Raw genomic sequence first — 26,404 nt, forward strand, 5'->3', positions numbered from 1 at the left:
AATTTTCTCAAAAATCACATTATTAGAAATTAAGGACTTCATTTTCCCCACTGATCTACATACAATATAATCAGAGGTTAGTCACAACTTTATTTTCGGAATGTTATAGAACTACGAAAAAATTCAAAGTTTCAAAAAAAGTTTTTGATGTTGATATTAAAAGTATATTCTTTAAATTTAATTTATTTTGAAAATTTTATTTCGTGACATTGGATTCTCGTCGTCGTATTGCTTTGTTCCTGTATATCTTTCATAACAACACTCATTGCAAGATTCACAGAATCTGGCGGACAGCCTATCCTGCGGTTCTTCTTACTCTACGTTCATCAAAGCGAGGCGCATTAAACATGTCGTGCAATAAAGATGGTAGATAAATGTTATGAAATGCAGCTTACTGTTGATTGATCGAGAACATTAACATGAATTTACTGTTAAAGAAGCCGAGTAGTTTGGTTGTGCATTTGAAATGGATAAGTGATCCTTATCGCTATCACTTTTTAGCAAAAAATTGCTTGTATAACTTGCTACTTAGTCGATCATGTCGTCGGAAGACCCATGGATGGAAATTGGCTCAAAAATTTAACGACTTGTCAGAAAGTAGAAAACCGTTTCTCAACTGTGCCAGGACTTGCAGAATGGTAATTTTAACACGAAATATATTATCGTAGTGATATATTATTGTATTGTGATAGTAGCTCTTCAGACGAGAAACGGCAGACACCATTCCTTTTACTTATGTTGTGTATAATGAGAATCAGGGTTTTCTAAGCTTTCTACAATGATCCTGACAGTTCTTATATAATACAGCTATGTCAAGAGAGGTCCGTGGATTTTTAGGTACAGAGACTGTACTAAGTAAAGCACGATAAACTTTACATGTGATGTTTTTTATTGTACCATAAATGTCTTATCAGGAAGAGTGGTCTTTGATTGAATAATGAACACATAATTAACAAAGATACTTGGTCAAAGGTGGACAGAACATTAGTAAAATATGCTATGCAGATGACACGGTGTTTATAGCAGATTCAGAAAAAAAATCAAAGAATTATTAGGCAAGGTAGTTGAGGAAAGCAAATAGGGCTAACTATGAACTATCAATTGCAAAAAGACAGAATGCATGGTCGTGAGTAGAAAAGATAGCCCAAAGTGTGAATTCAAAATTGGTGACATCAAAATCAAGCAGGTATAAACGTTAAGCTATCTGGGAAGCATGTTGATTGAGAAGAGAAAATGTGACACAGAAATCCAGAGACACATTGGTATAGCAAAAGGTGTTTCCAAAAATTAAGTAAGGTAATGACAAATCGAAAGATGACAATTAAAACAAGGTAAAGAGTGCTGAACTGCTAAGTAATGACCAATCTTCTATATGCGAGTGAATGCTGGATATTTTCAGCACATAATCTAGTGTCTCTATTAGAAAGGGGGGGAGGTAATAGAAGGGGGTCGCTCATTCCCACCAATTTTCAAAAGAAGAGGAGGGAGGGGTGCTAATAGAAGGGGAGTGTTCATGTCTCAACTAGTTTTTAATAGAAGGGGGTGCTAATAGAAGGAGAGTGTTCATATCGGCAATCCTTCTTTGAAATAAAAGTACCTTTTGGAATATAGTGTCAAAATTTGGTTTCAGTTACTTGCATAGTTTTAGAAAAAATTGCAATCATACAAAGGTAAATCAAATTTACAGCTTTCAACTTCAAGGCAAAAATCATCGGTTTCCTTTGTACGGTTAAGATTTTACAAAAAACTATGAAAATCAACGAATAATGAGAATCAAATGAATTGATTTGTAAAATTTAATAGAGGGGGGATACTGATAAGCAATGGGGGAGGGCGTCTATTAGAGACACTAGAGTATGAGGAGCAAACTTGAAGCAGCGTAAATGTGGTTTTACCGGGGCATGTTAAAGATTCCATGGACAGACCATGTGACAAATGAAGAAGTTCTAAAGAAAATAGGAACTGAAAGAAAACTGCTGCCAATAGTTAATAAAGCCTGGCATTCTAACAATATTCTCACTGACTTTTTAGTGAAATTAACTGTTATCTCACTGGTGTGAGCACATGAATCTTTCTCACTGGAGCATTTTCAGTAAGATACTAAGTGAGAATAATATCAAAGAGTTTTGATATTTATCTCACTGACTTTCTCACTGAACAAAGAAGAATGCTAATCTCTGTGGCGCCAACACATTTTATGACGTCTGAATTATCATCGTTCACATTGCATCATTCTGGACAATGGAATTTTTCTCCTTGTTTTCAAACAATGTTACGTCACTTCCTATAAATTTCCAAGAGGGTTTAATCCTGAAGTAGTGAGATAGCAGCTATAGGAAAACAAATAAATGCGACATTTGTTCTCAAAGCACATTTTTTTCAGTAACTTATGGAACTGGCCATGCTGCTTTCGAACACTAAAAATATCCCAGACCCAAATCTTCCATTTTGTTTACGTAAAAGAGATCTTCAAGATCTTTGAACTAAAACAAGAGCAAAGGCCGCAACTTCAAAATCATCGACAAAATCAACAAGAGCATAAGCACATGGATTGCAGAACATGTACCTGAAGGACAGAGGGGGAGGGAAAGAACAAGAACTGTTAAGGGTATTATAACTCCTTAAGGCCCAATTTCCATTGCCGTTTTTGTATGTCTGTTTTATCATTCCATTTGGTGCATATTAGGTTCCATTTTTGTGCGTATTTAACAAACTCAAAATCTAAAGCAGATTCATTCCAATCTGTTCTCATATGAAAATGGAGTAATGGTGACAGGGCCTAAAAAACTTGTATCCTCTTGTAAGATTATTTTCTTTTCAAGAAACTTCTTCGAAAATTCTGTTAAAACTATTCGGTTTTATGAAAACCTTGTATGCTTTTTCAAACAGTAATAGACACCTTCTTATACATTTATGACTTTTAAAAGGCTATCAAGTGTTCATAAAAACTGCAAGGTTTTCATTTTATGGATCACACATTACCAGCATGATGACAAATTTCATATTACCAGGATTGCTTTGTCGGTTTAGAGAATGGCTTAAAAACAAAATTTTTAAAATGTTAAAATTCCAGGTGTTGTATATGATAAAATCTTTTAAACCGCAAGTAACATCCCTATAGAAATTGGCTAACCAAAAGCTACCTGCCTTATCCCGTATTGCAAACTATATTGCTCAAGTAAATATGAAACAAATGATTACGGCCTTCATTCCTTCCCAGTTCACTTTCTGTCCTTATGTATGGATGTTCTGCAAAAGAAACTTTGATATTTAGATAAATCATCAAGAAAGCATCGGGAATTGCTAATACAGGTGGCATTTCTGTTTTTTTGACACTGTTAGAAAACACAATGCTGTGAAAGTCCACATAAAAAACGTACAGCTGCTCATGACTGAGGTATATAAGACAAATAACAACCTTAATCAAACATTTATCATGGCCATATTTATTGCTACAAGACACCTATACAGTCTAAAAAATGGAAGCCAGATGCAGCTGCCATGAATCATTAGATCTTGTCCCATTTAAACCACATAAAGAAAAACGCAGGGGGGGTCAACATGCACCATGGAGCAGGGGGGTCAACTTTTTGCCAAAAATGCACAATATCAAGAGAAGAACCATCAGTGAAGCCTCTTTTTATTTGGTTTTAGACCCCCCCCACATTTTTAGACCCCCACTGATTGAATGAACATATGTTACACAGTTCTATTAGTTTTCCATTAACTGATAATTTTATACTTTAATTTTTAATTTTTATTCATTTCTTATAAAGTAGGTCTAAATCAGCTTTTGTATTTGGCTTTACCCCTTCAACCTACTGTAAAAAAATTGATTCTATTCTATATAATAGTATTATCGATATGTTATAAGAATATGTCATAAGAACATCTTCTCTATCAGCTCAATTTTTGATTGATGTTCTCCTGTAAACAAATATCTCCAAACCAAAATCATCCTCTGAATATAATTTTTAGTTATTTTGTTCTTTTTTGCCATTTTTTATTGTTTATATGTTTATATGTCCAAAATTCCGCTAACCAAGTCTGCAGAGAATGGGTGTTCACAACAAGGTCTTGTGTATGCCTGAGCATAATTGGTTTTGCTGGAGTGAATGCTGTGCTCGGATTGGGTTACAATGGATGTGTTTCCAGTCATTTGTTAACTGCTAGATTGGAAAGTTGGAAATTCACAGATTAATCACCAGCTAACTTTTTTCCATTAGTGGACTATTTTATAACCCCAATGCACTTTTCAGACCTTCCAATTTGGCTTCCAGTTTGTTCATAGCTCGTGAGCCAAATGCCCAGTAACCAATTAGCAAGAATTGAAAGTAATTTAAAATCAGCCCATTTGCCTTGATAAAAGCAGCTTTGATTTGATAAAAGTTTGTGGATATGGTTATACTGCCTGATTTAACACCCAAATAACTTGAACGAAATGAACACAAATGATTTTAGAAAATGATTAATTATAATTCTTTTGTAGGGTACAAATCTAGAGTTCAAAACCGTTAGAGGCAGATCAAAAAGATATCATAGAAATGGTATGTTTGGTAACCAATATGATTGATATGCATTTTGTTGTGATTTATCTAACCTTTTCTTTATTCCCTTTTCCATAAATACCAGTAAGTTTTCTTCAAAAGCAAGGTTTTGCTTCTTGTTTTGACTTTTGAAATATTGAGTTAGCTTGTTGAATGATAGGTTTGATTGTCATTTGTTCGTTCATTTGTCACAGTTCATAATACTAAACAAGCCTGTCATTTTGGAAAGCACTTTTTCTGTGGTATATAGAAGAGAAATGATGCTTAAAAATAATAATTTACAATTGATTATACAAGTGTTTCAGAAAAAAATGTCTTTTGTTAATGTGCTGCTTGACTTGGAGAGAGAAAAATATCAAAATTTGTAAATGTGCCTCAAATTTCAGCATGTCTATTTTTTCGTTTTTTAGAATGGCTTTGAAAACAGGAAACATTTTTGAACATACAAAAATTATCTGATTATCTGAAACATGTCGTCGCTATAAAGTTTTGCACAATCTGGGTTGTCTAAAAGGTGTCCTCCGATGGCAGAATCAGTAGTTTTTTCCTGTGTTTCTAGAACTACAGGATCGATGAGGCTGTTTATTTTGAGGGGCAGTTTTGTTTCTTATGTTGAAGAGGACATGTTGTTTTCTCCTATCCTCCAATCTTTTGGTTGTGCGTCCTACGTAGCAAGAATCACACGCAAGTTCATAAATAACTGAACTTTTTGGGATGGTAAGAACGCAATCTTTTTGAATGGATGGAAGGGCTCTCCTAGTGCTGTAAGCAATGTGAGAATTGATAACAAAGAAACAATTTTTGATAACTTGTTTAATCTGGCTTTCAAATCGCGAGGAAGAGTTACCAATCCCTGGTGGTTTAAGATGAACCTGGCACTTTGGTGGACCATACTTTAAGACAGCAAAAACTTGCGTTCCTTGTCCTAGTGTAAGAACAAATGACATCTTTTGGATAGACATTGTCCAAAAGAATCATTTTAAGTTGGTCCGATTCTGCGTTCTGTTTAGATTTCGAGCAGATCATGAGTGCCCTGAGTAACTAAAGTTTTGACGAGGTTGAATTTGCGTTGTTTAGGGCAAAAGGAATTCCAGCGTATGTACTGACCGATAAATGTTGGCTTGCGATATACACTGGTGACAATTCAAGTGTCAGAATTTTTCTTGTTGGTACATTTCATTGTAACTAAAATCAACTGAACGTATCACAGTTTCCATCAGTTCAATGAAAACTAACTCTGGAAAGGAAAGCATCTGCACATATTTTTAAGGTTTTGCTCAGAGGAAAATTTGTGAGTCGTACTACTGCTACTAAGACGTCACACGCAGTTAATACTGCACGACGCATCTCACAATGCCACACCAGTTCTTTCTATCCTGTGTCAGTTCAGAGAATCTATTCAATGTTTGTGCTTCTTTTGAGAGATCCAGTTTAATTCCGATGCTGGCCAGATCTTGCCTTACTGTCTGCATCCAGGTCGTCTTTGGTCTTCCTTGTGGCCGTTTTACCTTCCTGAGATATTCTTTGAGGGTTTTCCTTGCTGTTTTTCTGAGTGCAAACGCATGAGATGTCCTAGCCAGGTTAGTCTCCTTTCTCTTATTATTTCACTCCATGGTTCACATTTCGTTCTGGCATAGAGCTCGTTGTTGGTAGTATTTCTTTGCCAGTTAATTCGTAGGGTCTTTCTTAGGTGTCTACGTTGGAAGGTGTCGATGGTGTTTTCTAGCTTCTTCGTTAGTGTCCACAGTTCGTTATTATACAAAAATACACTTGTTACATAGGCATTCAAAGTTCTCAGTTGGATCTTGATGGAGTTTTTCTTGCTGCTGAAAATGCTGTTGAGCGTTTTGTAGGCATCGATTGCTAATATCTTTCTTCTGTTGATGTCTTTTTCTGTACCGAGTAGACTTCCAAGAACTTTGCATTCTTTCCATGCTTCATTTCTCTTTTGCTCGATGCTATTTTCTTCATTCGCAGGTTTCTTTCTTCAAGTTTACCAGGAATGGTCTCTTTAATATGATCTATTCGATGTTTCGCAGTAGATGCTCATGTGATGTCATCAGCATACTGAGGGTTTATTTCAAAGTAGTTGTTCTTTCTGGATGGGTCTGCTGCTGCGTTCTCGGTATTCCTGGATCTGGCAAGGTAGAAGATGAAAAGTACTGCACTTAGACAGTCACCCGGTGCAATCCCTATTTCTGTTTTGATGTTTTCACCTTTCTCTTTTCCAACTTTGACTCGCAAGTTTACATCCTTTACCAAAAGTAACATCATGTGTAGTTCGTCGGGTTGAAGTATTTCTTGCAGGTCTTTTAATAATCTTCCGCGGCGTACCGTGTCGAAGGCCTTACTCATGTCTAGCAGTAAAAGGTAGATGTTGTAGTTGCTGGATGTTTTAGCTTTCTCTGCTAGCATCTTGATTGCAAAAACCTGTTCAGTCGTGCTTCGCCCAGCTTGGTAGGCAGCTTGTCCGATTGGGATTTTAGTGCTGATGCGGACCCAACATCTTCTAATCATACAGATGGCAAGCAATTTTCTTAGTACAGATAACAGTATGATTTGTCGTAGATTTGAGGGCGGCCCTGGCTTTTTTCCTGGTTTTTGGAGAGGTTTTAGGATGCCCTGTTAGATCTGTTCTGGGTTATGTCCTGTGCTTGCCATGTTGTTTAGCAGTTTGGCCACGCCTCCATGTATTTCCGGTGGTCCGTACTTTACATATTCTGCATTTAGGTTATCATCTCCTACGCTTTTCCTGTTCTTTAAACTTTCTGCTGCATTTTGTATTTTTACGCCAGTAAAGGGTGTTTTCATTTCACAAGGCGGTATCGTTGGGAGTAATTCTTTCTTTCCGTGAAATGTTCCGTGATTAAAGTTATCTGTTTTTTCTCAGAGCCAGCAATGCTGCCATCTTCGTGAGTCGTAAGAACACATAAATGATGTTTCGCTTTGATGTTCAAGTTTTGAATGAACACGGCAAGCGTAAAATAATCCTTGCTGCAAGGTTTTTAATATTTTTGAAGAACAGGATCCAAAACTTCAGAAAGCCACTTAGCCATTTCATGTTGTGATGAGCCAATCATAGACAAAGAAGTTAAACATTAAGCTTGTGTCTTTTAGGGAAACCATCCTTTTATGTTCGTTTCAAAAAAATTCTGTGGTCAACACTTTTGAGTTGACTAGTTCCAACAGAGGTTTTTGGAGTTTCCGCTCTAGTTTAGCCGTTTTATTCCAAATTGTATAATTTTTCTTTGTGGTAGAGAATTTCTTTTCTATTTTTGATTTAGTCTATTTTGTTAAAAAAAACCACCCCGGGCCCTTTATCAGGTTGTTTAATAAAGATGTCATTATTAGCCCATAGAGATTTTAAAGCTTGAAAATGTTCTCTGTGCTATAAAAAATCAGAGTGGTCGATTGGAGGGCCGCTATAAGCAAATGCCAAATTGCCGGGCTCGTAAGTTTTGCACATTGAGCGTGTAAAATTTCAAATTCAGCAAAGATTTTTTCTCTGTTTGTTGTTTGGGGTGTAATAAGAAACACAAGACCATAACCTAAAACAAATGTTTCAGTAACAGAGAGGTGTTTCAGTATCAGAGAGGAAATAACCTCTCGACCCTTATTCTGACGTTTTATACTCTGAAGAGTGTCAGACAAAAAAACTTTTCGTATGTTGTAAAATGTTTGTTTTTTTAAAGCCATTTTCAAATTTTGCACCGCTGAAAAGTGTTAGTTTCGCTCTACCCTGGGTTCCAGAGCGTCAGTGTCGAAGAAAAAGGGCGTCGAGGAAATAGGGGGTTGCGGGAGAGTGCGGAGAAGGAGAGAAGAGAGTCAATTATTTCTGTGCTTCATCCCTGTGCCTAATTGTTTTATTTTCTTATTTTGCATATTGATTTGCATGCAGAGGTTAGATTTTCATCACAGATGGTATTAGCAAGTTCTCCAAAGGGAGAAGAGGAAGAACAATCTTCTCACAACAGTCAAAGCAAAGGTTTGCTTTTTGTCTAAACCATCTTTTTTTGGTGAAATGGTCATTTTTCATGTGTTTATCTTGCAAAATAAACAAGTCAGTTGCCTCTACTTTGCTTAAAAATTTGTAAGAATGGTTGGAAAAAGGGTTTGGAGGAAAAGGGTTGCATCAATACAACTACTTTTTGTTCCCCTTCTTCAAAAAACTTGGTTAGTAAGTTGGACGTTTTGCCCCTTCCAGAATTTTATTTCCACTATGTCTCTTTCTATTATCTGAATATTCAAACTATGAAAAATGTTGTTCGTCTTCTGCTGACGATTTCTTGACTCAGAGTGCTTCTTTTAAGGTTAATATTAGGTTTGTTTTTAGACCAGCAGCGCTCTCCAGATGAAGACCCCAGTCCATTCAATTGGGGACGACTGCTGATTTTAGGTGGAGTTGTGGCCCTTTACATATTTACAGCATCAATAGATCCAGTACCAGAAAGCTCTTGGTCAGTGTTTTATAGAGAAATGCTTTCAACTGGAGAGGTTCGTTGTTATTTGCAATTTGCACTGTTCACTTGACCCATCAGCATGATGAGTTTTCTAGGTTTTGCATCGTTACCTTGTTTCAGCTTTTTTATTCAATTTCATCTCTTGTTACCGCTCTATAGCAGTGATGATATTACAGCTTTGAAAACCCTATTCATCAACTCACTTGCATTTGACGAGCTCTCGAGTAATTTTATAAATAGCTATAGACTATAGACGCAGTTGTTCTTTTCTCAATGGAGATCCAGATCATTTCAGGTTTTCATGATTAAGCAACATATTTTTTTAGCGAATTATGTAAAAAACAATTTTAGGTCCAAAAACTTGAAGTTGCCTCATCTGGAGAGAAGGTGTTTGTTTACTTGCAAAATGGTGCCATTGTATCAGGGAGAGAGGCAAGTAGATCTTTGAACTATTTTATGCAATCATACCTCTCAACATTCTAAATAGAGTTTACATTATGTAATTGCTGCAAAACGACCAAAAATTCAGAACATAAAGCTGAATATGAAGTTTACACTGGTTTTTGGTAATTATTAAATCATTGGTTAACATTTTATCTAACTCTTGTTTTGGTAGCTTTGGTAGCTTGGTGTTTTGGTGCAGTAATCAAATGTGAACAAGAAAATTATGAGAAATGGCTGCCAGGTCGATTCAAGCCGATACGTCTCTGTATGGCTGATTAGTTTATGAGAATTAGCATGTAGTGAGGTTAATTTGAACGAGCTTTATTTCTTTCAATATTTCATTCATATATTTTACAAAAGCCTTTTTGAAATGTCAACTGTGAAGAGTCTTGAGTTATAATAAGATAAATTCCTTTTTTAATCTCACTGCATATTATCAAGCAACGTATTCAATACTCTATTTTTTAGCTATTATTTCTTATTCATTTTCTAGATATTTGGGCCGGGGCCGCATTATTCATTCAGCGTTTCTAGCACTGATAGTTTTGAAGAAAAATTTGAAGATGTACAGAAGGAGCTTGGAATTGATCCAAAAGATTACATTCCAGTTGTGTATCAGAGAGAAAACGAATTGTTGTTAGTCCATGTTTTTATTCTTTTGTACATGTTTGCTTGCCAAATTTTCTCTCGACTAATAATGATTTCACAGGCTTTCAGGGTTTGGAAACCACAATGAATCGGGTAAAACTGGATTTTCTTCTTGATAAGGCAAACGAATACAGCTCTTGTTTGTGCGAAAAGCCCTTTAAACCATCTGGTTTCTCGAACCCTTTGAACCGTTTGGCTTCTCAAACCCTTTAAACCGTTTTGCTTCTCAGACCCTTAAAACCGTTTGGCTTCTGGAACCCTTTAAACAGTTTGGCTTTTCAAACCCTTAAAACCATCTGGCTTCTCGAACCCTTTAAACGATCTGGCTTCTCGAACCCTTTGAACCGTTTGGCCTCTCAAACCCTTAAAACCATTTGGCTTTTCAAACCCTTTAAACCGTTTTGCTTGTCAGACCCTTAAACCGTTTGGCTTCTCAAACCCTTAAACCATCTGGCTTCTCGAACCCTTTAAACCGTTTGGCATCTCAAACCCTTAAAACCGTTTGGCTTCTCATACCCTTGAAACCATCTGGCTTCTCCAAACCCTTAAACAGCCATATGGCTGCTTAAGGACTCTATTCAAAATATGCGATGAACTTAATGTTGGTTTTCTTTCAGCAATACGGTGTTGGTTACTGCGGCAACTTTGGCAATTATGGGAGGGCTCCTCTATTTCCTTCTTGGAAGAGGATCAGCTTCAGCTGGAAGATCCGGTATCTCTGGCAACCCGTTTGTATGTATTCACTTATTTTTGAGTTTTTTGTCGACGTAACAATCGCAGCATCACCACGTTCAGTGAAGCTGCATCCATGAGAAGAATCGAAAGTATCGAGTTTGTGTCCTTTATTTTTTATAAAATTCCCTATTTGATAGAAATATTTCCTATCCATTATTTTCCAGGGATCTTATATAAAAGCAAAAGCAACTGTGATCGAGCCTGGAACAAAAAAGGATCTTGGGTAAAGTTTCTTTCCATTCAGATTGTGATGCATTTTCTTTTGATTATTTCCTCGATCATTTTTCATATTACTTGCTATAACATAAAGTTGAAATCTTTAATCTTAGATTCAAAGATGTAGCAGGAATGAATGAAGCGAAGGAAGAAATTATGGAGTTTGTCGACTACCTCAAAAATCCAAAAAGATTCACTGATCTAGGCGCGAAAATTCCTAAGGTAAAACTATTTATGCAAGAGACTGCATTTTTCTGAAGCATATACGTTATATGAAAACAAGCCTTTAGATTTTACCATGATTTTTTTAAAGATGAGCTTTTTATGTCTATTAAATGTGAATTATCTGTTTAGGGAGCTCTACTTGTTGGTCCGCCTGGAACGGGTAAAACTTTGCTTGCAAAGGCCGTTGCGACGGAAGCCGCCGTTCCATTTATTACAATGGCGGGGTCAGATTTTGTGGAGATGTTTGCAGGTATAGATTTTGTTTTCTCTCCTTGTCTTTTGCATCCAATCAAATAATGCAAAGATGTTGCTTTCATCTCATTCGGAAGAGACTGTTTGCAAATCTAGGGAGTTATTTGATGCAAGAAACAGATAAGACTTCTGAGCTTTTCATGCTCGGTCATTAGTGAACTAGTCCCTTATTTTGTCTTGGTTTATTCGAATATAAACCGCCCTTGTTTACAAGCCGCCCTCGATTTTACCCCGCGCCCACAAAACCATGCAGAGATTCTTGGTCTGAAATGACGGACACAACAACCAATAAAACCCTGATTGTGTACTTACCTATCTACTGTACTGTATCAAACTAAAAATAGACATTTAAGTTCAACCAACAACCGTATCGTCCAGCACGGGATCATTAATCAGTTATCAGTGGTGACAACATTCAAAGTCCAGATAAAGTGTAGCGAACAAAATTCACCATTAGCGCATTAAACAATATTTTTCTTTTCCTTTTTTCTTTGTCGCTTAGGATATTCGACCTTGACGAGACATTACACATGAAAAACAGTTCTTAGAATAAAAAGCTTACCGAAGCAGCGAAAGGTGCAATTAAAAGCCAGATGTTTGGTGCTGCAAAATATAATTTGTTGTTATTTTAAGCCAATCCGGTGGCTGTGGTAGCAAAAAACCTTTTCGAGGTGTAACCCCAGAACCAGTATCCTATCCCCTCTTTAAAATTTTCCCTATTCTCTCACATATCTCCGATATCCCTATTTGTTATTAGACCCCGAATTATCAAAGGTTTTGAACAACTAAATTCAAATTCCATTGATTAATTTTGGTCCCTCTATTTGCATATTTGCGATGTGTACTCTTCCATTGTTCACATAGTTTACCATCTGAAACTGCTTTTTTGCTCATTTATCATTCAATCTTTATTTACATTAAGTATTTCTTTCGCTGATTTCTTAATTTTTGCCTTGATTTTGGAAAGAATGTCATAATGCAGGGGTCCCCAAGCAGTGTATTCGTAAGGGCCTCGAAATGTTCCATTATACCACTGTCCGGACATGACTATCTACAGGAATTCCATTAAAAGTAAGATACAAAATAAGAAACACGTTAGGCTGAATTAATGCGAAAAAATAAGAAATGCCAGGCTGAAACTGGAGCAAAGCGTTCTTATATTAATAGCGTGTAGCAGATGCGGTAGAATAAGCAGTAGTGTGATTGACATTGTTGTGGCCACTTTTGATAAAAAAATCGTTTTCTGCCCCGAAATTGGTTGATGCAAAGTAATGAACATTGATGACACCAATACCTTTACAGGGGTAGGATCAGCGAGAGTCAGGGACCTGTTCGCCCAGGCGAGAAAACGACCAGCATGCATTGTATATATTGATGAAATTGATGCGATTGGCAAATCAAGAAGATCAACGTACGACTTATACCCTATTTGCCGCTCACAACACCGCTTGCCGCTTTCTTTCTTTCTTTCTTTCTTTCTTTCTTTCTTTCTTTCTTTCTTTCTTTCTTTCTTTCTTTCTTTCTTTCTTTCTTTCTTTCTTTCTTTCTTTCTTTCTTTCTTTCTTTCTTTCTTTCTTTCTTTCTTTCTTTCTTTCTTTCTATCTTTACGACGTATTAGAGTCTTTCTTGTTTTCCTTACCGTTTATCCATCAGCAAGCGTTTGGATCTCTAAGTGGTTACATTTCGTGCATGTTGTCATATGTTTCGCCTTTCTTTTTCAGGATCAATACCGGAGGCAACAGCGAACAAGAGAATACATTAAACCAGTTGCTTGTTGAAATGGATGGTAAATTAAAGCTTTCACATCCTAATATGAATTGTTTAATGCGATCAAAGAATTGTTTGAACTGTTGAATAAATTGTTGTTATAATCAGTCCTTTGTTTTAGGCAGTCATCACCAGGTGCCATATCCAACAAAAAGGAGTTTATAGACTCCCACCAATCTCTTTTTTTCACCAACAAGGTTACCCCTGTATCATTTACACCCCTTTCTCTAAATTCGTGTTGTTTACAGTACTAGGAGAGCCCTTCCATCCATTCAAAAGGATTTCACCCAAAATGAGTTCCATCGCTTTTGAATTTACATGACAGTGTGATTTTGGCAATGTAGGTTGCACAAAGCTTGGGGAATAGGGTATGATAATATGCAAACAATCTTTTGGTGGTACAAAACTTGAAAATGGCTTTGAAAAAGCAAACATTTGAGTAAACTAAAACTTTTTATATGACATTCTTCAGAATTTAAAACGTCAGAACATAGACCGAAAACTCTACGTTAGCAAATATATATACCCAGTTGTGGATCGAAAAAGGACAATCGGAAACGTGAGCACATGACTGTTAAGGTTGACCAATCAGACGAAAAGCTTTAGTTTACTCAAATGTTTGCTTTTTTTAAAGCGAATGTAAAATAATATATTCATTCCAACATTAGAAACAGAACTGCCCCTCCAAGAGAACAGCCTTCTCAATCTTGTTAGTATAAAACACTGTTAAAACAAGTGATTCTGCCATCGGTCAACATCTTTTAGGCAACCCAAATTTTGCAAAACTCTATAATGACGACATGTTTTAGATAGTTGACAGAGCCCAATCGTCTTTGCATCTAGCAGTTTTGGAATCGATCTACATACAAACGGCAAAGCCGCCTTTGTAGGCAGAAGGAGTTCGTTTGGATTCCAGTGGTAATTTTTCTTTAGGCACGCGGCACTGATTGGACGACTATAACGGCCATTTGCTTGTGTTTTTTCTGATTGGCCTATTTCGATCCAGAAATAAAGACACATTTTTACATTTTGTGCCTTCGGAACTTATTGTGACGTTCCATCCTCTAAGGAGTGTCAGACTCAAAAGCTTTTAGTACCTTATAAAAAGTTTGCTTTTTTAAAGCCATTTTCAAATTTTGTACCGCCAAAAAATTTTTCCAAGCATCCATTTAACCTCCAATCCATGGTTAAACTAGCCATGCTGTTTTTCCTTCAATTTTATCGGTCAATGCCAGGTCCTCCAAACCATTGTTCCCTACAACGTGGCCTAAAGCTCCTATTTGGCATCCATTCTGAGAAGGCTACCATTTAGTAAGGTCTGCTACCAGTCTTTGTCCTGTTAATGAGTTTTGTTTTCCTCTTAGGTATCAACACAACGGAGGGCGTTGTCATACTAGCTTCTACAAACCGACCTGATATCCTCGACCAGGTATTCTTTTACAATCTAATAACAATCTAATAACTGTTGATTCCACTTAGCTATAAATAATTCTAAGCAATTGCATGTATTATCGCATAAACTTTCCCGTCCTATGGCCTTTTGCAGCAATTTTATGTCCGGAAAAAGACAAAGTTCTTTGAAGAATGCATGTCTTATTCATACCGTGAAATAAGGTCTAGCCTGGCGAGCCTGGCACTTTGAAGCTTTTTGTTTCAGCTTTGTTTCAGCTTTGTTTCAGCTTTGTTTCAGCTTTGTTTCAGCTTTGTTTCAGCTTTGTTTCAGCTTTTGTTTCAGCTTAATGTCTCGCTGTGTAACCATTACGGTGTAACGATGTTTGCTTTCCTATTGAAGACTTGTGTGTGTTTTAGGCACTGCTTCGGCCGGGAAGATTTGATCGACTCATAAATATTGATTTACCAACATTGCCAGAAAGGAAAGACATTTTCAAATTATACTTAAAAAAGCTAAGATTGGAGAAGCCAACTTCATGTTATGCCAAACGCCTTGCCGAGCTCACGCCTGGCAAAAGTGGTAGGTCCACTTATAATTTCTGCCACCGATAAATTTTCTTTTCATCAGTCTTTATCCTCAAGTTAACTTGGCTGGAAGTCTGTAGATTTGCGTTGCCATCCAGGTCATTCTTTTTTTAGTGTTCTGATTGGATTCAATGATTTTTTTATGTGAAATAACACATTAAGTACCAACAAATCCGGTGCCAAAGATTTCAGTGGATTAATTTTTGGTGGAAAATTTTCCGGTCATATTTTTGAAGTTTCTGTGTAAATGTCTGTAAGAACTTGTAAAATTTTGATCGAAAAAAAAATTTCGATGAGTAATGAAATGAAGAACTTTCTGTAAGTTATGTCTTCCTTCAACATAAAATTATCTGGAACGCAATCGTAAAGGTTTTGAAATTGATTATTTTTAAACTGAAATTAAATTGAAAATGATGTTAGCCCAATAAATGGAACTGAAGAGTAGGCAAGAACGTCAACTCAAATTTCTTTAAATGTAGAGGGCAAAAGAGAATAAAGTGAAAATGGGCTGAATATTTTATTAGTTGATGACAAAGGAAAACCAGAAACCGAAAATTGATGTTTTCACGTAGGGTAATACTCGAAAAATAACATGGAATTTTTCTTGCTTTTTTAAAGGTGCATCGCTATAAAACGAGATTTTTCTAGCGTTTTCTATCGAGTTGTTGGTAAGACGAAATTTCGGTTTTAAAAAAATTCGGTGGGATTAATTTTCGGTTGCCCTGCTTCAACGAAAATAAAACCCAGCGAAATTTTGGTACTTAATTTTGTCCTATGTCATGTTGTTAAGTAAAAAGGGTATAAAAACATTGTTGCTGCTTCTCATTGCTATCCTATCCTTTCTTTGCAGTTCTCATTTCTTCACTGTTCTTGCCTTTTATCTAATTTATCTGTATATGTATCAATGTACAAATTTTGTTAGTGCATTTGCCAGTTGCTCTCCTCAAACTGCAAGCAACTTATCTGGTTTCAGGTGCAGACATTGCTAACATTTGCAACGAGGCTGCCCTTCACGCTGCGAGATTTAATAAGAAAAACATTTCACAAACAAACTTTGATTATGCAGTTGAGAGAATAATAGCAGGTATTATTTTAGAAATTTCCTTTTCTGGAAGTAAAGTTTAAGTGAAATATTTCAAGATATGATCTAATGCCTTGAAATTACTTGTTAGTGAATGATAGAAGAAAGGCTAAATGATAAGAAGTGGCATCACTCTCGTTGTTTTCAGGAATGGAAAAAAAGAGTAACCCAGTATCACCTGAAGAGAGGAAAATAATTGCGTATCATGAAGCAGGACACGCTGTTGTTGGCTGGATGCTGAAACACACAGAGCCAATTTTAAAGGTTTCTGCCAGCTTCAAATGTTTCTCTGTATTCTAATAAGTTCAACCTGAATCAATTCAGTCGTTTGAATTACGTTGAAATTCCGAGCCAATTGTAGTTAAGGTCGATCTTTCCTTTGTCTCAGGTATCAGTCGCTCCAAGGACTAACTCAGTGCTTGGATATACGCAGCACCTACCCCTTGACATCAAGCTATTCACAACTGAACAGGTAAATGTCTAATCTCTTTTTTGGCTCTGCCCCGCACGCCGGGGCGAGATATTAGCATTTATTGATTTACGTGTATTGCTGTTCATTCTGGTCGCATTGCGGTGTTTCTTATTTGCTACAAATGTCCCCGTTTACAAGTACCCGTTTACAAAAGAAAGAGAACGCTATCTCTGTGCGAGCCCCGGGATTTGTTGCATTTGTATAGGACTGGTAGGATTTTTGCGGCTCTTTTCTAATAATGCTTTAACCTGTAGTAAAGTGAAGATTTTAATCTTGATGAGAGCTGTAATTTTTCTCATTTTCTTCTCTGATAGCCTCGTTTTAATTTTGTAGCTTTTTGATCGCATGTGCATGGCTTTGGGAGGGCGCGTCGCTGAAGCATTGACCTTTCAAAGAATTACTACTGGTTAGTTTGATAAAAAGCTCAAACAAGCAATCTGAAATCATCATTTTCTGAAAGTTTGTTTGTGTGAAACAATATCAAGCGTTAAATAATTTGAGTATTGAAAATTGTATATATAGGACAATTTAGGACGATGAATTTCAACGGATACTTCTTAACATCTTATAGAGTTTAAGAAAAATTCTTGTTTGAAAAAAATATTTTCTTCTTTGTTTAATCTTTGTTTAATCTTTGTTTAATCTCTGATATGGGACGTTTGCAAAGATATCATACGTCAAATTTTATACTACCAGAAGCAAAATGTTTTTACCTTGCGGGAGGGAACAATGAAACATGTTTAATTGTGAGGTAGGGGCCAATGAACATATAATACCTCGTTGATTTTGTAGACTCTCTCTTGTTCCAGAAGGAGGCATTAGAAATGTATATACTCAATGTCTATTTTTGTTATTTTGTTGAGTCAATGATTTTTAGTACAGAGCTTAGAAATGCTTATTTTTAGGGGCCGAAGATGATTTACGAAAAGTCACTGAAATGGCTTATAAACAGGTCTGGTATTACTGTAAAATTCAAAACCATTTCACATTTCATGTCTAAGTTCGTTTGATCTTTCCTCTATACACAGACTTGTGTGTATCTTCGAGTATTTTGCACTAATTGTGTCTTTGCTGGTTCTATTTTGAGCAGGTTCTATTTTTTATTAAAGATTTCATTCTATGAAATGCTCTTTCATTATCATTGCACATTTCCATCTATACGTTTCCACTGTGTGTAGGTACAGAGTATTTTTAATCTATTGATCCATTTCTGTGCACTTTGAATGGTGCATTGAATGGTGCTTTATCTCGTCGTGTTTGATGTTAATCTTGTCGTGTTAAAGGTGCTGTCAGGCTCGATTCATTTCTGTGTACGTTCTTGCCTTGAATCGTGCATTGAATGGTGCTTTATCTCGTCGTGCTCGATTTTTATCTTGTCGTGTTGAAGTTGCTGTCAGGCTCGATTCATTTCTGTGTACGTTCTTGCATTGAATTGTGTATTGAATGGTGCTTTACCTCGTCGTGTTCGATGTTAATCTTGTCGTGTTGAAGTTGCTGTCAGGCTCGATCCATTTCTGTGTACGTTCTTGCATTGAATTGTGCATTGAATGGTGCTTTATCTCGTCGTGTTCGATGTTAATCTTGTCGTATTGAAGGTGCTGTCAGGCTCGATTCATTTCTGTGTACGTTCTTGCATTGAATTGTGCATTGAATGGTGCTTTATCTCGTCGTGTTTGATGTTAATCTTGTCGTGTTAAAGGTGCTGTCAGGCTGGATTCATTTCTGTGTACGTTCTTGCCTTGAATCGTGCATTGAATGGTGCTTTATCTCGTCGTGCTCGATTTTTATCTTGTCGTGTTGAAGTTGCTGTCAGGCTCGATTCATTTCTGTGTACGTTCTTGCATTGAATTGTGTATTGAATGGTGCTTTACCTCGTCGTGTTCGATGTTAATCTTGTCGTGTTGAAGTTGCTGTCAGGCTCGATCCATTTCTGTGTACGTTCTTGCATTGAATTGTGCATTGAATGGTGCTTTATCTCGTCGTGTTCGATGTTAATCTTGTCGTATTGAAGGTGCTGTCAGGTTCGATCCATTTCTGTGTACGTTCTCGCATTGAATGGTGCATTGAATGGTGCTTTATCTCGTCGTGCTCGATTTTTATCTTGTCGTGTTGAAGTTGCTGTCAGGCTCGATCCATTTCTGTGTACGTTCTTGCATTGAATTGTGCATTGAATGGTGCTTTATCTCGTCGTGTTCGATGTTAATCTTGTCGTATTGAAGTTGCTGTTAGGCTCGATTCATTTCTGTGTACGTTCTTGCATTGAATTGTGCATTGAATGGTGCTTTATCTCGTCGTGTTCGATGTTAATCTTGTCGTATTGAAGGTGCTGTCAGGCTCGATCCATTTCTGTGTACGTTCTTGCATTGAATTGTGCATTGAATGGTGCTTTATCTCGTCGTGTTCGATGTTAATCTTGTCGTATTGAAGGTGCTGTCAGGCTCGATCCATTTCTGTGTACGTTCTTGCATTGAATTGTGCATTGAATGGTGCTTTATCTCGTCGTGTTCGATGTTAATCTTGTCGTATTGAAGGTGCTGTCAGGCTCGATTCATTTCTGTGTACGTTCTTGCATTGAATTGTGCATTGAATGGTGCTTTATCTCGTCGTGTTCGATGTTAATCTTGTCGTATTGAAGGTGCTGTCAGGCTCGATCCATTTCTTTGTACGTTCTTGCATTGAATTGTGCATTGAATGGTGATTTATCTCGTCGTTCTCGATTTTAATCTTGTCGTGTTGAAGGTGCTGTCAGGCTCGATTCATTTCTTTGTACGTTCTTGCATTGAATTGTGCATTGAATGGTGCTTTATCTCGTCGTGTTCGATATTAATCTTGTCGTGTTGAAGGTGCTGTCAGGCTCGATTCATTTCTGTGTACGTTCTTGCATTGAATGGTGCATTGAATGGTGCTTTATCTCGTCGTGTTCGATGTTAATCTTGTCGTGTTGAAGTTGCTGTCAGGCTCGATTCATTTCTGTGTACGTTCTTGCATTGAATTGTGCATTGAATGGTGCTTTATCTCGTCGTGTTCGATGTTAATCTTGTCGTGTTGAAGTTGCTGTCAGGCTCGATCCATTTCTGTGTACGTTCTTGCATTGAATTGTGCATTGAATGGTGCTTTATCTCGTCGTGTTCGATGTTTATCTTGTCGTGTTGAAGTTGCTGTCAGGCTCGATTCATTTCTGTGTACGTTCTCGCATTGAATGGTGCATTGAATGGTGCTTTATCTCGTCGTGCTCGATTTTTATCTTGTCGTGTTGAAGTTGCTGTCAGGCTCGATCCATTTCTGTGTACGTTCTTGCATTGAATTGTGCATTGAATGGTGCTTTATCTCGTCGTGTTCGATGTTAATCTTGTCGTGTTGAAGTTGCTGTCAGGCTCGATTCATTTCTGTGTACGTTCTCGCATTGAATGGTGCATTGAATGGTGCTTTATCTCGTCGTGCTCGATTTTTATCTTGTCGTGTTGAAGTTGCTGTCAGGCTCGATTCATTTCTGTGTACGTTCTTGCATTGAATTGTGCATTGAATGGTGCTTTATCTCGTCGTGTTCGATGTTAATCTTGTCGTGTTGAAGTTGCTGTCAGGCTCGATTCATTTCTGTGTACGTTCTTGCATTGAATTGTGCATTGAATGGTGCTTTATCTCGTCGTGTTCGATGTTAATCTTGTCGTGTTGAAGTTGCTGTCAGGCTCGATTCATTTCTGTGTACGTTCTTGCATTGAATTGTGCATTGAATGGTGCTTTATCTCGTCGTGTTCGATGTTAATCTTGTCGTGTTGAGGTTGCTGTCAGGCTCGATTCATTTCTGTGTACGTTCTTGCATTGAATTGTGCATTGAATGGTGCTTTATCTCGTCGTGTTCGATGTTTATCTTGTCGTGTTGAAGTTGCTGTCAGGCTCGATTCATTTCTGTGTACGTTCTCGCATTGAATGGTGCATTGAATGGTGCTTTATCTCGTCGTGCTCGATTTTTATCTTGTCGTGTTGAAGTTGCTGTCAGGCTCGATTCATTTCTGTGTACGTTCTCGCATTGAATGGTGCATTGAATGGTGCTTTATCTCGTCGTGTTCGATATTAATCTTGTCGTGTTGAAGGTGCTGTCAGGCTCGATTCATTTCTGTGTACGTTCTTGCATTGAATGGTGCATTGAATGGTGCTTTATCTCGTCGTGTTCGATGTTAATCTTGTCGTGTTGAAGTTGCTGTCAGGCTCGATTCATTTCTGTGTACGTTCTTGCATTGAATTGTGCATTGAATGGTGCTTTATCTCGTCGTGTTCGATGTTAATCTTGTCGTGTTGAAGTTGCTGTCAGGCTCGATCCATTTCTGTGTACGTTCTTGCATTGAATTGTGCATTGAATGGTGCTTTATCTCGTCGTGTTCGATGTTTATCTTGTCGTGTTGAAGATGCTGTCAGGCTCGATTCATTTCTGTGTACGTTCTCGCATTGAATGGTGCATTGAATGGTGCTTTATCTCGTCGTGCTCGATTTTTATCTTGTCGTGTTGAAGTTGCTGTCAGGCTCGATCCATTTCTGTGTACGTTCTTGCATTGAATGGTGCATTGAATGGTGCTTTATCTCGTCGTGTTCGATGTTAATCTTGTCGTGTTGAAGTTGCTGTCAGGCTCGATCCATTTCTGTGTACGTTCTTGCATTGAATGGTGCATTGAATGGTGCTTTATCTCGTCGTGTTCGATGTTAATCTTGTCGTGTTGAAGTTGCTGTTAGGCTCGATCCATTTCTGTGTACGTTCTTGCATTGAATGGTGCATTGAATGGTGCTTTATCTCGTCGTGTTCGATGTTAATCTTGTCGTGTTGAAGTTGCTGTTAGGCTCGATCCATTTCTGTGTACGTTCTTGCATTGAATTGTGCATTGAATGGTGCTTTATCTCGTCGTGTTCGATGTTAATCTTGTCGTATTGAAGGTGCTGTCAGGCTCGATTCATTTCTGTGTACGTTCTTGCATTGAATTGTGCATTGAATGGTGCTTTATCTCGTCGTGTTCGATGTTAATCTTGTCGTATTGAAGGTGCTGTCAGGCTCGATCCATTTCTTTGTACGTTCTTGCATTGAATTGTGCATTGAATGGTGCTTTATCTCGTCGTGTTCGATGTTAATCTTGTCGTATTGAAGGTGCTGTCAGGCTCGATTCATTTCTGTGTACGTTCTTGCATTGAATTGTGCATTGAATGGTGCTTTATCTCGTCGTGTTCGATGTTAATCTTGTCGTATTGAAGGTGCTGTCAGGCTCGATCCATTTCTTTGTACGTTCTTGCATTCAATTGTGCATTGAATGGTGCTTTATCTCGTCGTGTTCGATGTTAATCTTGTCGTATTGAAGGTGCTGTCAGGCTCGATCCATTTCTGTGTACGTTCTTGCATTGAATGGTGCATTGAATGGTGCTTTATCTCGTCGTGTTCGATGTTAATCTTGTCGTATTGAAGGTGCTGTCAGGCTCGATTCATTTCTGTGTACGTTCTTGCATTGAATTGTGCATTGAATGGTGCTTTATCTCGTCGTGTTCGATGTTAATCTTGTCGTATTGAAGGTGCTGTCAGGCTCGATCCATTTCTTTGTACGTTCTTGCATTGAATTGTGCATTGAATGGTGATTTATCTCGTCGTTCTCGATTTTAATCTTGTCGTGTTGAAGGTGCTGTCAGGCTCGATTCATTTCTTTGTACGTTCTTGCATTGAATTGTGCATTGAATGGTGCTTTATCTCGTCGTGTTCGATATTAATCTTGTCGTGTTGAAGGTGCTGTCAGGCTCGATTCATTTCTGTGTACGTTCTTGCATTGAATGGTGCATTGAATGGTGCTTTATCTCGTCGTGTTCGATGTTAATCTTGTCGTGTTGAAGTTGCTGTCAGGCTCGATTCATTTCTGTGTACGTTCTTGCATTGAATTGTGCATTGAATGGTGCTTTATCTCGTCGTGTTCGATGTTAATCTTGTCGTGTTGAAGTTGCTGTCAGGCTCGATTCATTTCTGTGTACGTTCTTGCATTGAATTGTGCATTGAATGGTGCTTTATCTCGTCGTGTTCGATGTTAATCTTGTCGTGTTGAAGTTGCTGTCAGGCTCGATCCATTTCTGTGTACGTTCTTGCATTGAATTGTGCATTGAATGGTGCTTTATCTCGTCGTGTTCGATGTTTATCTTGTCGTGTTGAAGTTGCTGTCAGGCTCGATTCATTTCTGTGTACGTTCTCGCATTGAATGGTGCATTGAATGGTGCTTTATCTCGTCGTGCTCGATTTTTATCTTGTCGTGTTGAAGTTGCTGTCAGGCTCGATCCATTTCTGTGTACGTTCTTGCATTGAATGGTGCATTGAATGGTGCTTTATCTCGTCGTGTTCGATGTTAATCTTGTCGTGTTGAAGTTGCTGTCAGGCTCGATCCATTTCTGTGTACGTTCTTGCATTGAATGGTGCATTGAATGGTGCTTTATCTCGTCGTGTTCGATGTTAATCTTGTCGTGTTGAAGTTGCTGTTAGGCTCGATCCATTTCTTTGTACGTTCTTGCATTGAATTGTGCATTGAATGGTGATTTATCTCGTCGTTCTCGATTTTAATCTTGTCGTGTTGAAGGTGCTGTCAGGCTCGATTCATTTCTTTGTACGTTCTTGCATTGAATTGTTCATTGAATGGTGCTTTATCTCGTCGTGTTCGATGTTAATCTTGTCGTGTTGAAGTTGCTGTCAGGCTCGAGCCATTTCTGTGTACGTTCTCGCATTGAATGGTGCATTGAATGGTGCTTTATCTCGTCGTTCTCGATTTTAATCTTGTCGTGTTGAAGGTGCTGTTAGGCTCGATCCATTTCTTTGTACGTTCTTGCATTGAATTGTGCATTGAATGGTGCTTTATCTCGTCGTGTTCGATGTTAATCTTGTCGTGTTGAAGGTGCTGTCAGGCTCGATCCATTTCTGTGTACGTTCTCGCATTGAATGGTGCATTGAATGGTGCTTTATCTCGTCGTGTTCGATGTTAACCTTGTCGTGTTGAAGTTGCTGTCAGGCTCGATCCATTTCTGTGTACGTTCTTGCATTGAATGGTGCATTGAATGGTGCTTTATCGCGTCGTGTTCGATGTTAATCTTGTCGTGTTGAAGTTGCTGTCAGGCTCGATTCATTTCTGTGTACGTTCTTGCATTGAATTGTGCATTGAATGGTGCTTTATCTCGTCGTGCTCGATTTTTATCTTGTCGTGTTGAAGTTGCTGTCAGGCTCGATCCATTTCTGTGTACGTTCTTGCATTGAATTGTGCATTGAATGGTGCTTTATCTCGTCTTGTTCGATGTTAATCTTGTCGTATTGAAGGTGCTGTCAGGCTCGATCCATTTCTGTGTACGTTCTTGCATTGAATGGTGCATTGAATGGTGCTTTATCTCGTTTTGTTCGATGTTAATCTTGTCGTGTTGAAGGTGCTGTCAGGCTCGATTCATTTCTGTGCACGTTCTCGGATTGAATGGTCCATTGAATGGTGCTTTATCTCGTCGTGTTCGTTGTTTATCTTGTCGTGTTGAAGTTGCTGTGAGGCTCGATTCATTTCTGTGTACGTTCTTGCTTTGAATGGTGCATTGAATGGTGCTTTATCTCGTCGTGCTCGATTTTTATCTTGTCGTGTTGAAGTTGCTGTCAGGCTCGATCCATTTCTGTGTACGTTCTTGCATTGAATTGTGCATTGAATGGTGCTTTATCTCGTTTTGTTCGATGTTAATCTTGTCGTGTTGAAGGTGCTGTCAGGCTCGATTCATTTCTGTGCACGTTCTCGGATTGAATGGTCCATTGAATGGTGCTTTATCTCGTCGTGTTCGTTGTTTATCTTGTCGTGTTGAAGTTGCTGTGAGGCTCGATTCATTTCTGTGTACGTTCTTGCTTTGAATGGTGCATTGAATGGTGCTTTATCTCGTTTTGTTCGATGTTAATCTTGTCGTATTGAAGGTGCTGTCAGGCTCGATCCATTTCTGTGTACGTTCTTGCATTGAATTGTGCATTGAATGGTGCTTTATCTCGTTTTGTTCGATGTTAATCTTGTCGTATTGAAGGTGCTGTCAGGCTCGATCCATTTCTGTGTACGTTCTTGCATTGAATTGTGCATTGAATGGTGCTTTATCTCGTTTTGTTCGATGTTAATCTTGTCGTATTGAAGGTGCTGTCAGGCTCGATCCATTTCTGTGTACGTTCTTGCATTGAATTGTGCATTGAATGATGCTTTATCTCGTCGTGTTCGATGTTAATCTTGTCGTGTTGAAGTTGCTATCAGGCTCGTCAACATATGGTTGCCACATAGTAATGATTCTGGATGTGTTTGTAATAGGTGTGTTAGACCTTTTAAAGAATTACAAGATTGGTTTTTCTTCCTTGAGCCATTTTTCAATGGAAGGAGAATTTAAGAGAAGACATTTTATCTACGGTGCATGATACTTTGCTGCCATGATGATCTCCAATCGATACAGCTCTGATTTCAATATTAACACAGTGGCCGTGTAGAAGAAGGAGAAAGTCAGAGAAGCCATGCTGGTTTTCGTGTTAATTATTTTGTTATCGTTGGTTGGCTGGCTATCAATATGGTTGATAACACTATTTTGGAAGGTGCAGTCGTTGTTTTGTAGTTATATGTGTTTTTCTTTCTTTGTAAATTTTTATTTTTAGAAAAGTATCTTCATTTTCAGATTGTCACCTTTGGCATGAATTCTCGCATTGGTCCTATATCTTTTCCATTGAAGAAGAATACAGATTACGGAAAAAAGCCATACAGCGATAAGTTGGCCAGAATGATAGACGAGGTGACAGCTTCTCATCTTGTTATAAATCTACGTTCTTTGTTGCCACTCCGCTTAATGCGATCATCAGGCATTTTTATAAACCCATTTATTTAATAAGCAACAAGAATGTAGTGCTCCAGTTTCTTAATCCAAAGGCGAATATGAAGTACTCGTGGTTTTCTTGAGAGCTACTTAATATTACTAAGCTAATTTCTAACCACTGATCGCCGTAGTTTCCCATAACAGAATAACTTTGCCCAGCGGCAGCTAAGAGAGACTTCAGAACATTGGGAAGAACAAGATCCTTACTTGAATCAGCAATCAGAACAGCTAGATGTTATGAAGATCAGAATTTTATGCTTGAGCTGAAGGATGGAATGCTCTAAGCCGAAGGATCAGAATGTATCCCCAAAATTTGCGGGGTGTCCATAATCAGGCCCACAATATGAAAAATGTTCAGGTAGACGCAGGCCAGATAAATCCATTTTTTATAAGAAACAAGGATCAACAATGTGTATTCAAGTTTCATTTTGCTGAGGTGAATTGCAATACTCGTTTACGATCACAGTTGTGGTCCTATAGAGAATTTTCAATGATGTGAAAAAGATTTTTCCTATATTGAAACCATTGTCGAAGATAAGAGACTCTTGAAGGTGGTTGTGAAGATTTTTGACCATTTGTCGCTGTTTGTATTTTGTTTGTATTGTATGTTTTATGCCACCAAGTCAAACGCATGGATTTTATAAATAGATGGCTGTAGTTACAAAACAATTAGTTAGTTCAATTGATAGACATATAATATTCTATGGAACAGTGA

At 37.8% G+C, this 26,404-nt stretch overlaps 1 protein-coding gene across 1 annotated transcript in view; it reads left to right on the forward strand.

Moving 5' to 3' along the window:
- The first annotated feature begins 291 nt into the window (after positions 1 to 291).
- Positions 292 to 26,404, forward strand: part of LOC135690686 (mitochondrial inner membrane m-AAA protease component paraplegin) — a 30,697-nt gene continuing 4,584 nt past the window's right edge. Inside the window, exons 1-20 of the mRNA XM_065208312.2 lie at positions 292 to 638; positions 4,490 to 4,547; positions 8,446 to 8,532; positions 8,881 to 9,041; positions 9,359 to 9,439; positions 9,945 to 10,087; positions 10,717 to 10,831; positions 10,999 to 11,057; positions 11,164 to 11,272; positions 11,405 to 11,525; positions 12,830 to 12,938; positions 13,249 to 13,313; positions 14,659 to 14,723; positions 15,104 to 15,266; positions 16,245 to 16,355; positions 16,501 to 16,616; positions 16,741 to 16,824; positions 17,158 to 17,230; positions 17,730 to 17,776; positions 25,495 to 25,608. Coding sequence (XP_065064384.1) covers positions 420 to 638; positions 4,490 to 4,547; positions 8,446 to 8,532; positions 8,881 to 9,041; positions 9,359 to 9,439; positions 9,945 to 10,087; positions 10,717 to 10,831; positions 10,999 to 11,057; positions 11,164 to 11,272; positions 11,405 to 11,525; positions 12,830 to 12,938; positions 13,249 to 13,313; positions 14,659 to 14,723; positions 15,104 to 15,266; positions 16,245 to 16,355; positions 16,501 to 16,616; positions 16,741 to 16,824; positions 17,158 to 17,230; positions 17,730 to 17,776; positions 25,495 to 25,608 — 2,100 coding nt within the window. The 5' untranslated portion in view covers positions 292 to 419. The remainder of the gene's footprint in view (positions 639 to 4,489; positions 4,548 to 8,445; positions 8,533 to 8,880; positions 9,042 to 9,358; positions 9,440 to 9,944; positions 10,088 to 10,716; positions 10,832 to 10,998; positions 11,058 to 11,163; positions 11,273 to 11,404; positions 11,526 to 12,829; positions 12,939 to 13,248; positions 13,314 to 14,658; positions 14,724 to 15,103; positions 15,267 to 16,244; positions 16,356 to 16,500; positions 16,617 to 16,740; positions 16,825 to 17,157; positions 17,231 to 17,729; positions 17,777 to 25,494; positions 25,609 to 26,404) is intronic.

The sequence above is a fragment of the Rhopilema esculentum genome, chromosome 4, assembly GCF_057945365.1.
Source record: "Rhopilema esculentum isolate cy_ngs chromosome 4, ASM5794536v1, whole genome shotgun sequence".
Lineage (NCBI taxonomy): Eukaryota > Metazoa > Cnidaria > Scyphozoa > Rhizostomeae > Rhizostomatidae > Rhopilema > Rhopilema esculentum.